General features: G+C 43.5%; 1 protein-coding gene across 4 annotated transcripts in view; it reads left to right on the top strand.

Annotated features, from left to right (window-relative positions):
* HOMER2 (homer scaffold protein 2) overlaps positions 1 to 12251 on the top strand; it is a 59187-nt gene that overhangs the window by 40113 nt on the left and 6823 nt on the right. Inside the window, exons 4-9 of one of the 4 annotated variants that reach the window (XM_058033191.1) lie at positions 4080 to 4172; positions 5269 to 5295; positions 5439 to 5578; positions 7076 to 7232; positions 9389 to 9499; positions 11489 to 11569. In XM_058033191.1, the coding sequence (XP_057889174.1) occupies positions 4080 to 4172; positions 5269 to 5295; positions 5439 to 5578; positions 7076 to 7232; positions 9389 to 9499; positions 11489 to 11569 (609 nt within the window). Of the gene's footprint in view, positions 1 to 4079; positions 4173 to 5268; positions 5296 to 5393; positions 5579 to 7075; positions 7233 to 9388; positions 9500 to 11488; positions 11570 to 12251 lie in introns of all 4 variants that reach the window. The other 3 variants (XM_058033189.1, XM_058033192.1, XM_058033190.1) reach the window with 3 other exon arrangements.

Raw genomic sequence — 12251 nt, 5'->3', positions numbered from 1 at the left:
TTGGCCTAATAAAAGATATTGCCTCATTCTAATGCTTTGCTTCTCTTGAGATACTTCAAGCATTAATCCATACCTGTAGGGAAAAGCAGTTCAAATTAAACATGAGCCATTAATGAAAACTGCATTCTGTGACCCAGTAACCTAATTACCATTCCCATTGATTGGGAGACTCCCAGGGCTTAGGGCTGGTGTCCTACTCAGGGTCCTGGTTCCCCTTCTGCAGGAGCTGCTGACCCTCCTTTCCCCACCCTGTGCTCAGAGTGGTCTCAAGGCGTCATTCAAATGTTGTTTCATCCAGGCTGAGGCAGGAATCACAGAAAGTGACAGCGTGTGTGGGGTGAGCAGGCTGGGCTGGTGCTGCAGGCAGAGCTGAATTTTGCTCACCAAGGGCTGAATTTTGCACACCAAGGGGTTAAGGAAGATTTCTGCTCTCCTTCAGGGTGCTGTGTGTGAGGAGCTGCAGGTATCCAAGGGCACAGGGACAAAGATTTACACGGGTGAGAAACCCAGTAAAGCCAGACTTTGCACATCATAAAGCAGCTGCCTCTGGCCCCTGGGATGCCCTGGACTTTATTTCTCTGCACATTCTGTGTGCCAGTCACTGCATTGCAGGGCAGAGGCTGCCCCTGTCTCAGCACAGCCCTGGTGCAGCTGGGATCAGAGCTGGGCATGCCCTGGCTGGGACACAGCAAATCACTGGGACCTTTCTGGGGTAAATAGTCTTGTTGGGAGCCCCTCTGCTCTGTGCTGATCCCAGGAGAGCCACAGGAAAAGCAGGAGTGTGCTGAGGGTCATGGCACAGCGCTGCTCCCCCAGGGCTGTCACATCACCCAGCCTTCTGCAATCCCAGGGGGAGATGAAATATTTATGAGCCTGCTTTGGGTGGGAGCAGCTGTTTCATCTGATACTGGCACAATTTGTCAGTAGGAGACATAAAACATAATGCCAGACCAGGAGCTTAAAATTTATGTGCACAAAATCATGCTTTTTAATGTATAAAATGCTAAGGAGCTCTATTTGAATATATATATATATATATATGTATTTCTCCTGGTGGCAAACTGACTGTGGATTTGAACAGCCTTTCAATAATTTGTACAATGCACAGTGGCACCCTTGAGTCCCCATTAAATTTCACTGGCCAAGACTCCTAATCAAGCAGTGCTGGTGGCTGCAGCTGCCTGGCCAAAGGGCTGCACAAGTGTTGGTAGCAGCAAATCTTCTCCATGATGCAGCTTAGTCACAGTCCTGGGGTGTGGGAAGGCACATCCTATAATCCATGATGGATTATTGGGGTGGGATTTGGTTGGCAACTCTCCTACTCCCGTTTTTGTGGGATTTTCTTGCTGATTTTGGGAACTTTGCCAGAGGGCAAGCATGGACCTAAGGAGAAGAAACGTGATGAATTCTTGTAGTTCGTTTTGGGTATTTAGATTTTCATTGCCCCTTGAGACCACACTTACCAAGTTTTCATTTACTGAGCACACTTTTTATTAGGAATTTGACATTCATTAAGAATGTAATGGTTTGATGGCTCAAAGTCAACTTAGACCTTGGAGGTGGAGCATGATTTTGTGGTACCGATTGTCAATTATTTGTGTTTGGGCAGAAGCAGTTGGTTACTAGAGGGAAATGTGATTTCTCCTGGTGCTTTGGCCCTGTGGCTGTGCCACACTGTTGGACAGCCTCGAGCTGTGGGTGGCTGCAGAACCTCCTGCTCTGCTCCTGTGCAGGGGATGCTGCAGAGCTGGGGCTGGCACTGCCCCTCTCAGAGCAGCAATCACTTTCTCAATGCAAATGTGTTTAATACAAGTGTTGTGAACTAGAGACATGACTGATATGGTTTATGCAATGAGGTCATTATTGGGTTAGTATTGAAGATTAGCATTGCTCAATCATATGCAATTTTTCATTATGGAAATGTGGGAAAATGTCCTTTTCTTCCCAGCTCACATAATTTTTCACAGCAGTCTCCTGTGTGCTTTAGGAAGATAGCCGCAAAAATAAAATTTGATAGATCACTTCCAATTCTTTTTGTCTGTTCATATTTCGTATCGTCCATGAAGAACCCTCATAAATTTTTCATACATAAGATGAAGAGATTTATCATAAAAGAGAAAGATTTATTATAAAAGACAGACTCAAAACAGCGTTACACTATCCACAACAAACACAAATGTAGAACTTACTGTTGATATAATATTTTAGAAATAATCAGCTGGTTATAGCTGCTCTGTCACAGCAGGAGAGATGCTCTGTGTAAAGTTAGAGTTAAATCACTAAAGGCACGAATGTAATGTGGTTGTTCCTAACGATCTGTGGAGTGCTGGAGAGGCAATCAAGGCATTTGTGCGTGTGGTGACTGCAGTGCCATCAGCTGGAAGTGCTGCCATCCCAGGGCAGGCTCCTTGCATGTGCAGTGCCAGCTCTGGGGCAGGAGAGCTGATCCACAGCCCCATCCTCATCCCCAGCCCTGCATGTGCAGTGCCAGCTCTGGGGCAGGAGAGCTGATCCACAGCCCCATCCTCACCCCAGCCCTGCATGTGCAGTGCCAGCTCTGGGGCAGGAGAGCTGATCCACAGCCCCATCCTCACCCCAGCCCTGCCCTGCATGTGCAGTGCCAGCTCTGGGGCAGGAGAGCTGATCCACAGCCCCATCCTCATCCCCAGCCCTGCATGTGCAGTGCCAGCTCTGGGGCAGGAGAGCTGATCCACAGCTCCATCCTCATCCCCCAGCCCTGCCACTCAACACAGAGTGCTCCCACAGCATCACTCACCTGCCAGAACCTGGGCTGTAACCATGGGGGATGTGTGTGTGGGTGTTGGAAATTGCCATTTGTGTGTGTTACACATGTAAATCCAGATTTCTTTTAGACCAAATGGAGAAGATTTGTTTAATCAGTCTCTACAGTGCAAATTTTACTGAGAGAGCATGCTAAATACCTGCTGTAAATCCAAAGTTAGAAGGCAAGATTGCTAAGTGGATAATTTTTCTTTCTATTCTTCAACTGTAAATTTGGATGGTTTTTTCATGCTTTTATTTACAGTTTTTTCATAATATCCAAGGGTATAATGGCAATCCTTTTGTCACAAACTGTGCAATAAGTACATCTGTTTATATTTTTACTTCTAAAATGTCTTGCCTTTCTAGCATTTCAAATTTCTCAGCATACAGGCAAGACCAAACAGTGTTAGCTGAAAGATAAAATTACCAATTTTTATAGTGGATACATCATAATTTTTAAAACAAATTATGCATTATACCTTTTTTTCCATCTTTGAAATCCTCTTAAAATTTTAAATAGTGTTTAAAGTGTCTGAAGCCCTGCAACCCTGACTGGCTGTGATAATAGTTGTATTTAAAAAATGCCAGGCTGGCTTTGGAGCAGATATCCTACAGCAACTCACAGATGTTGGGATTGTTACCTTCCATCTTTATCCTTCCTTTCCCTCACCTCTCCCAGTTTGATATATCCCTCTTAAAGGAGGCATTCAAGCTTTTATCTGAAGTCTTCTACCTTTATTGTTGAAAGTAATAAGAAAATTAGAGCAGAAAAGCTCTGGTTTTGTACAACTCCATCATACATTGAGATCTACCTTCTTCTCCTTTTTCCCATGTCTTGATAATCCCTTGCTTACCTCCTGCAGATGAACTTACTTGCATTCTTTAATTGAATTCACTTGCTCTTAGGAATAGAAGGCATTGATACTATTTTTATCCAAACATATGTCTCTAATACTTTTTTGTCTTTAATACACTGTCAACACCAAGGGAAACAGACAAGGGGGTGGAAATAAACAGAACCAAATCAAACCAGGAGACACCAACAGTTCCTTTTCCTCCTTGGGCTTTTACTGTGCTTGGCCAGAGTTATAGAGATGCTCCTCTTTTACAAACACCCACGCTTCTCTTGGAAGAACCATCCTTCCAAAGAATTAAAATGTTTTCTCTTGCCAAAAATTCTAAATTAATAAAATTAGTTGTTCACTTTTGGACATCTATACCATATGAAGATAGCAATCTTAATGGCTTAATAGATGATAAATCATGTTGATAAATATCTTTCATGCTTTTTGTAGTTTGCAGAGAAGTTCCAAGAAGTAAAAGAAGCTGCCAAACTTGCAAGAGACAGATCTCAAGAGAAAATTGAAACCTCAAGCAATCATTCACAGGTTAGTAATTTAGCTTTAATACCTGTACATATACAGGATAAATAATTTAAAGTTAAATTTTCAAATGGACTGTGCCAGCTTCTGGCAGCCAGCTTCAAGTATATAAAATGGAGATTGCTGAAGGTAATTGTCAGCTGCTGGACATTAGCATTGTCACAGGAAGATTTTTCATCCATCCATGCTCTTTACTTTCATTTAAATCTAATTTTTTCAGCAGTCCTTGAGCTGTTACAACTTTTTTAATAACAGGCAAACCTATACATCCTTTGATTTGTACTGTTTAGCAGAGTTTGAGTCACTGGGAAGTAGACAGTGTAGTGCTTCAGCAGACAGTAAATGAGATCCATCAGTATCCTTCCTTGTCATCTGTCCCACCCACTGCTGTGGCATTTGCTTTGCCTGGCTTTGTGTCCAGTGTTCCCTGGGCAGCTGTGCTGTGGGAACAGGAGGGTTTTAGGGGTGTTGGAAGAAGCCTGTGTTGTAAATCTGCACAGAACCCTCTGCTGGCAGCATCCTGGTGCCACCAGTGCCCAGCGAGGTGTGGGTTCCTACAAGCTGGAGAATTTGAGCGTGGTCCCAGGCTCTCTGCAGGGCTGGCTGTATTTTCATGTGCATTGCTTTAGGTGAGAGTGAGCCCTGCTCAGCAGGTGTTCCTGGCCTGTGCTAGTGTCTAGAGGAAAGTTAGACAGATTTTGATCAGAGAGGAATTCAGAAGAATGATCAGAAAAAGCTGCTGAATGGTTTTAGTGTTGCAACCACCCCCATTTGTGGGGCCCACAAATATCAATCTGAGTGGCTGACTTTGGACACTCATTTTGTAAAGAATTTTGTCATGGTCTTTGTAGTTCTCTTTATTTGTTCTCTGTTGGCGGTCAGCCCCAAGCAGTGTGTCAACAGTATGTCTTTGTAGGAGCAGTACTATTATTGTTTGTTTGTTTGTACTTTGTGTGTTGTATTGTTTCATTATCTTAAAAAAACCAAACAACTTTTGAAAAACACAAGCCTTATCAAGGAAAAAAAAAAACTTTTTTAAAGTTTTGAACTCTTTAAACTTCCATTTGTGTATCACTGTAATTTTTTCATTCTTTTTAAACAGACCAGCTTTGCAGCCAAGATGAAAAGGGTATGTGTGTGTTACCACTGTTCTGCCAGGAGAGCCGAGGTCTCAGCCAAGTGGTGTGGGATCAAGATTACAAAGAGATTGGTGTTGTGGTCTTGCAGGAGGTGCAGGAGACACCCAGTGTTGGTTTGTGTGTTGTGCTGCAGGAGTCTGGACGGGAAACACCCTCCTCCACCCGAGCTTCAAGCGTGAACGGCACCGACGATGAGAAGGCATCGCACGGCGGCCCTGCCGAGGCACATCTCAAATCTGAGAATGATAAATTAAAATTTGCTCTAGCCCAAAGGTGAAGTTCCTGTAGAACCCAAATTGCATTGGAAAAGTGTGTGCTGTAATTATTTGATGGATAATGATATTAACAGAAATTATTCAGATTGTAATTAATTTGAAATGGTGCTGCAGAACGGATAAATGGACAGATTTTAGCAAGTATCTCCTGGTATCTAGTTGAGAAATATTTCCCATTTCATTTATTCCTGATGTAGTTTGTGAAGAAATAAGCCCTCTTTTATTCTGCTGATGCCAACTCTTATAGCCATCTTCTTTCAGGAAGTTTTAGAACTACAGAAATAACATTAAAGCCATAGGGGAGCAATTGCTGCTGATAACATGTGAAGCCAATCTGTCTTTGAGTTTGCTGCACTTACTTTGATGAAAATAGATATGGATATTTAAAATTATGAAAGGGAATGAACTCAACCATAAAAAGTTGAAGTGAGAAGTATAATTTCATCAGAGTGCTTGGAAATCTTAGGGGATATTTCTAAATTGTTGACAGAGCCCCTTGAAATCACATTTTTTGCTATTTGCTTTGATAAATAAATTGGAAATGCTGAGAAGAGTAATTTGCAGCTGTAGTGAAAATACAGGCGCTGCAATATGCAAAGTTACAACATTAAAATAGAGTAAATCTCTATTGGGATCTTGCCTTGTCTGCCTCTTGCATGTGAATGTGTATCTATGAATGGAAGGAAAATCTAACAAGATCAAGCTACTCTTAAAAAAGTATTTAAAAAACAAAGCATCACTGTAAGCAGCATTATCCAGTGAGCAATTCAAGGTTGCATGTATTATCTTTGAAGTACTACTTCTCTCTTTATTGACATTTCAGTAGCTTAACCTGCTTCAAACAGTAATGTGAGCTCATTCCTCTTGCTGAAGACACCTCCACAGGCAGGCAGCAAGTAGCACACAGGGAGTTTCAAAGCCTTCCTCCTATTCACCCTCTAATCTTGTGCTCTGTGCTGCAGCTCAAAGCTTTGGGGAATGAGTAGTTTAATTCTGCAGCATTATGTAACACTTTTATAGTTAAGACTCAGCATTAAAATAAATTCAAATATAGATCATGTCAAGCCCCTGAAATGTTCCATTTGGAGTTGCTGTGCCATCTGCAGATGTGCAGAGTGGCTGTGCTGCAGGGCTGCAGGTGCCCAGCCCCAGGTGCTGCAGCCACACGGCTCAGGGGGTGCCAGGGACCTGCCAGGGTGTGCAGGTGGGCAGCTGGACCCTGCAGCCTGCTCTGGCAGCAGGGCTTGAGTTCCAGACACGGGCACTGCTGCTGGGGCTGGTGGATCCCTTTGTTTTAACAGAGGCAGTCAAATGAAGGCTTTTGCTCTCCATAGGAATGTCGTGGCTAAGGGCAATTCCACATCTGAGTGCTCTTCCTCCTATTGCAACAAATTAATGGTGAACTCACCACCTGGGGGAGTTTGCAGGCAGGTAGAGAACAGCAGCTCACAGGGACACAAGGTGAAACCAGCTCATGGTGTCCTGTTTTCCTCAGTTCAACCAACGTGAAGAAGTGGGAGACGGAGCTGCAGTCGCTGCGGGAGAGCAACGCGCGGCTCTCCACGGCCCTGCAGGAGTCGGCGGCCAGCATCGAGCACTGGAAGAAGCAGTTCTCAGCCTGCAAGGAGGAGAACGACCAGCTGAGGGGCAAGGTAGAGAACAAACCCACAGGGGAGCTGCCCCTCCAGCCAGCTGCTGCCACCAGGGCTCTGCTCTGGGGTCTCTGCAGCTTCTGGCTGTTGGTGCTGGCAGGTGGAGCTGGTCTGTGAAAGGGGATGGAGGGGGGGCTCAGGCAACTGCTGCCCTCTGCACACAGCAGGCAGGAGGGAGCAGAGGAGCTGCTGCATCACCTGAAGGTCCCTGAGTCAGGATTTGGGAGACTTGGTGTCAGCAAGGCTCTAAAAGTGGGACTGTTACTGCATATCCCTGTCAAAGCTCACTCAAATACTGCCAGATATGGATGAGCAGAAGGCAAAGTTGTGGCCTGGCTGCCAGGCTGAGCAGAATGTGAGGTTATAGCCAGGAACCCAGCCTGGGAACCAGTCAGGATTAGAAGCAAATCCCAGCAGTGTGCAGGGCAATGAGGATGTGAGTTGTTTCCTCAGCACAGTGGGCTTGTGAGCTGGGACCTCCAGCACTAACACCTGGCACATCTCATGCAGAAACTTGCCAACAGGCATCATCAAAAACCTTTCCCCTTCATTACTGAGCACATCTCTCAGTTGTGTAAGATGGAGGGTTAGCAATGGCTACAGCAGAGAACAACTCAGAAATCTGTGAAGGTTTAGAGTAGTCATTAGTGCCATCTCAGATAATACTGTGCTATCTGCAGCAGCCCCTATGGGCTCAGGGGATCCTGGGTGTGGGAGATCCTGGTTTCCATGAGTGCTGCTTTTGCAGAGATATTTTCACCCTATTCATCCTAAATGCTTTTGGAAAAGCTGGATCCTTTTCTTGCTGTTTAGATGGATCACTGGGGCATTTGAAGTTGAGATCAGATTGTATCTGTCTGGTGAGGATATTTTTTTTGTTTAGTACTTGCTTTTGAAGAGGGAAGGAATTTCATGTCTTTTTGTGTGTTAGTAGGCTGCAAGTAGTATTTTAGTGTTGGAGGGAGTTTGGGTTGTTTGTTGGCACTGAAAGTCCTTGTGGAACAGCACCCTTTTTTCTGAGGCCAGTATTCACTGTTTATTCACTGGTGTTTTATGGGTGCTCAGTGATAATGCAGAGATCAAACCAGAGCTGTATTAACTGCTATTGCATTAACAAATTAATATTAGTTGTTATATGATTTGGGTTCCTATATCCAGTCTGTTGTTGATAGGGGAGAAGTGAGGGACTGGAACAGTGTGTTATGGGAAAATATCATCATTTGCAGGGTAGTTATTTCCCTTTCTGTACTGTGGCAGGGAAAACTTGTTCTCATCAACACATGCCACATCCCAGCAGCTGTACGAGAAAAGAGGAGATTATTAAAGCACCGCTGCTCTTACTGCCTCTGCAAAGTCCCCATGCTGGTGACCAGGCTGTGCAGCAGTGCTGTCTGCATAATGTGCTGAATTTCTCTGTGCAGGGAGGTTTTCTGAGGTTTTTCCCCAAGTAGGTTCCTTGCTCAGTGCTCGCATTGCACCACTGCAGTGCCCTGGGAAGTTCCTTCTCCTTTATTAATTGGGTCAGAGTTTTTTGCATATTGCTCTACCTTCAAATGAGGGAAGTTATAATCCCAAAGCAACATGGAGCTGAGAATTAAAGTACATACTTTAATGAGCTGGTCCATTGGCCTGTGGGAAGTGCATCTCCTGGGAGCTGAGTCCAGAGCTGGCAGCAGGAGCTGTGGAGAGAGCAAAGCACATCTCTGGGCGACAGAACAAAGCTGCAGATGTTGCTCTGAACTGCTTCTCCCCCCAAAGTTTTGATGTTGTGTCCCTCATACACCAGCTAGAATAATAAGCAACCCCCAAGAGATTTCTTATCCTAGTGTGTTAAGAAAACCATTCCTTGTAGCCTTGTGTTGGCTTCAGAGGAGTGAAATGCAGATTTTATCCCCAGTTCCACTTATTTTAGCAGCCCAGTGTTTTGTGCATTCCTGAGTTACAAGAGAGACTGTAAGAGAGAATAAATACGGACCCAAGGTTTCCTAGTGGATGTGTAAATTGACTCTTTTGAAGGAAAGAAGTGATAATTTGGTTGCAGTGAATCAAATGCTGTGATTTAGGAAACAGATTCCATGTCCATTTCATCAGCTGTGTCCTGCCCCAGATTTTCAGAAATTTGAAAAATTTCACCCAATGTCTGACATTTCTTAAAGATTGAAGAACTGGAGGAGCAGTGCAATGAAGTAAACAAAGAGAAGGAAAGAAATGCACAGTTGAGTAGACGTCTCCAGGAGCTGGAAACAGAACTTCAGGACAAAGAGCTGGTGAGTGCCCTGGACACAGAAATGGCATTTTCATGTTTGAGTGGGACTGCCTGCTTCTCTCCTTGGGTGTAGATTTATGGAGTGGCTGACCTGCCACCAGAAGCAGCCTGATGCCTTGGGGTGTTGCCTGTTTCCAGGTTTTCCATGCACAGTCCCTTGTTTGGGAGTGTTTCTCCATCCAAGTTCCATGATGTGTTATGTCCTGTGGCTGCACACTGTAATTTGGCAGGGGATAGAAAAAAAGATGCTTTTATGTATACAGCACTTGTCCTTGCAGGAGAGCCAGTGGTGAAACTTGGTGCCCAGTGCCAGACAGATGTGTGCTGAGAACAGATTCATGACTCTGCCCGTGCCAGAAATTCCTGTAGGCATCAGGATTGCCATTAAAAAGACATCATTTAGAAAATAATTTGGCATTTGAGTAACAAATCCTGTTTCTTTTCTGGATGGCTTGTAGTTTGCAGCTTTGCTGGTTTATGGTCTCACTCTGATCTCAGGACTGATGCCAGGAGCGAGAAATTCAGATTCATGTAGAGTACCCCAATTTGTCATTTTTGACATTACAGGGTGTTAATTTTTCTAAGGGGAATGATGGCTTGGAACCCCAGAACAGTGGGAAAATACTGAGAAGTTCTTTTCTTTCCATTGTCACACTGACCAAATGCTCTGAGCTGGCTGAAGAAGAAAAGTAAAGTTTGCCAGTGCAGTAAAGTTTGCCATGTGCCATTACAGCATCTCTGCAATCTCTGGTGCTCTTAAAAGCTCTGCTGTTAAGGGGTTTTGTGGTGCTGGGAGGAAATAGTTTAGGGAGATGGATTTTGATACACTGTCATAAATACAGTGTTTTTCAGCTCTTTATTTCAAAGGAAATTGTAATGCTGTCTTCCCAGGCTTTCTGTGGCAGTAGCATACAGCAAAGCCCTTATTCTCTCCTAGAATTCTCCTCAAGGTTCACATTTTTACTGTAGCAAATGAACCAGAAAATTGATCGACTTGTGAATTTTACGAGCCTGTCTTCCATTTACACTGAAAATACACTAACTTGTTTTAAAAATTCATGCTTACATTAGCATGTTCTCAGTTAGCTCTAAACTACCCATAAGTAATCTTTGGTCTGGAATCCATGTGCTGATGGCATTGCCATGTCGGAGCAGCTACTGAAACCCTCCTGCTGCTTGTGCACCAAGTGGTTCCTCCCCAGATCCACATCTCTGATTTTGGACAAGGCTCCTGTGGGGAGCAGTGTCAAATGCTTTGCACAAGCCCAGGTAGTGCAGGGGAGCCCCCCTCTGCATTCTCTGGGGGTCATCACCCACAGGGGCACTTTCTGGAGGAGGATCTTGCACTTTTTTTCAAGTCAAGTTGTCCTAATTTCCAACAGAGACATGGATTCCTACTGTTGCTTTTTCCATTAACTCCCTCCATCTGCTCACTTTGGGCAGCGAGGCCAGAACTAAATACAGATTTTGGGGAGGGGGAAGGTGGTGGTTCTCAGAGCTGTGCCATGGAGGAAAGCCCATCACACCTGTGCTCTGTAATGATGTCTCTCTATGTGCAGCTGGTAAAGCCACTGTCCTTTTTTTTTTTTTGTCTGCTGTCATATGTCATTGAAATTGTCTAATTTGCTCTTTGCTACCATCTATAAATTGCTTGTAGCATTACAGCCATTCAGATTTCTCTGGTATTTAATACACCTTTTGCATAGTTATGTGGTTTAGTTTAACATTTTATTAATAGAATTCATGGAGTTCATGCAAGAGATGGGATTACATTGCCTGTTTTAGAAATGCAAAGTAAAAAATTTAGTGAAAAAATGTATTCTTGTGGAAAATTAGCAATTTTGGAATGCAGGCAGGTTATTTTGATTATTTTCCATCCAAATACTGTGCAGAATACAATAAAATATGCAAAGCCATTTCATCTTTTCAGATTTTCATTATGTTTTAAATTGAAGCTTGCACTAATATTTTTTCTTTTATGTTTTCAAAGGAACTGGAAGAGCTCCGAAAGCAGGGTGAAATTATACCAGAGCTAATGTCAGAATGTGAATCTGTATCTGAACAATTACAGGTACAGTTAGCAGTGAAATTAGTTTCAAAATAGTTGGTACCTTTCCTTGATTTTTTTTTCATTGCAGCTGTATGCATTTCTCTATTCAAACTTCTGTGTTTCAAGGCAAGAGAAGTCCAGTTTGTAAAAACAAACAATGCTAACTACATGCAAAATGCACAGTGCCATTCCCAGCACAGGAGTGATGAAATAGCTCCACTGCAGACATTGGTTTGCCTGGGATCATGGAGCATCCATCTCCTGCAATTCCAGGCTGTATTGGTAAAATCCAATCAATAAAAAAGCCATCAGGCCAAGTAGAATTTAAAAAAAAATACCAATAGATCCCAAAGTGCTGAATAAAGCAAATTTATTCCTCAGACAGTATTTCCTAAGTTTGTTTTTCAAGGTTAAACCACCGTAGATAATTCTGTATGTAATTGATGGCACAGTGTCTAATTCTGCCACTGTAGCAATGACACAAATGTATGCACAGTTCATGTTTAAATCCAGCTGAATTTGAAGATATCACCCAAATGACAAAGTCTGATGCAAAGCATCTTTTCCAGTTAATCTGTGTCCTTTCCTGCATGGGCTTTTAATCTGACACACTCCTGTCAGCTGCTCTCAGAGGTGCTTGTGTTAATCAGTTTACAAAAGTTGGAGCAAACTCTCCCAGCCCAGCTGCCATTTGTTGCTTTAA

Source organism: Melospiza georgiana, chromosome 13, assembly GCF_028018845.1.
Source record: "Melospiza georgiana isolate bMelGeo1 chromosome 13, bMelGeo1.pri, whole genome shotgun sequence".
NCBI lineage: Eukaryota > Metazoa > Chordata > Aves > Passeriformes > Passerellidae > Melospiza > Melospiza georgiana.
This window is presented reverse-complemented; position numbering and strand designations above follow the sequence as displayed.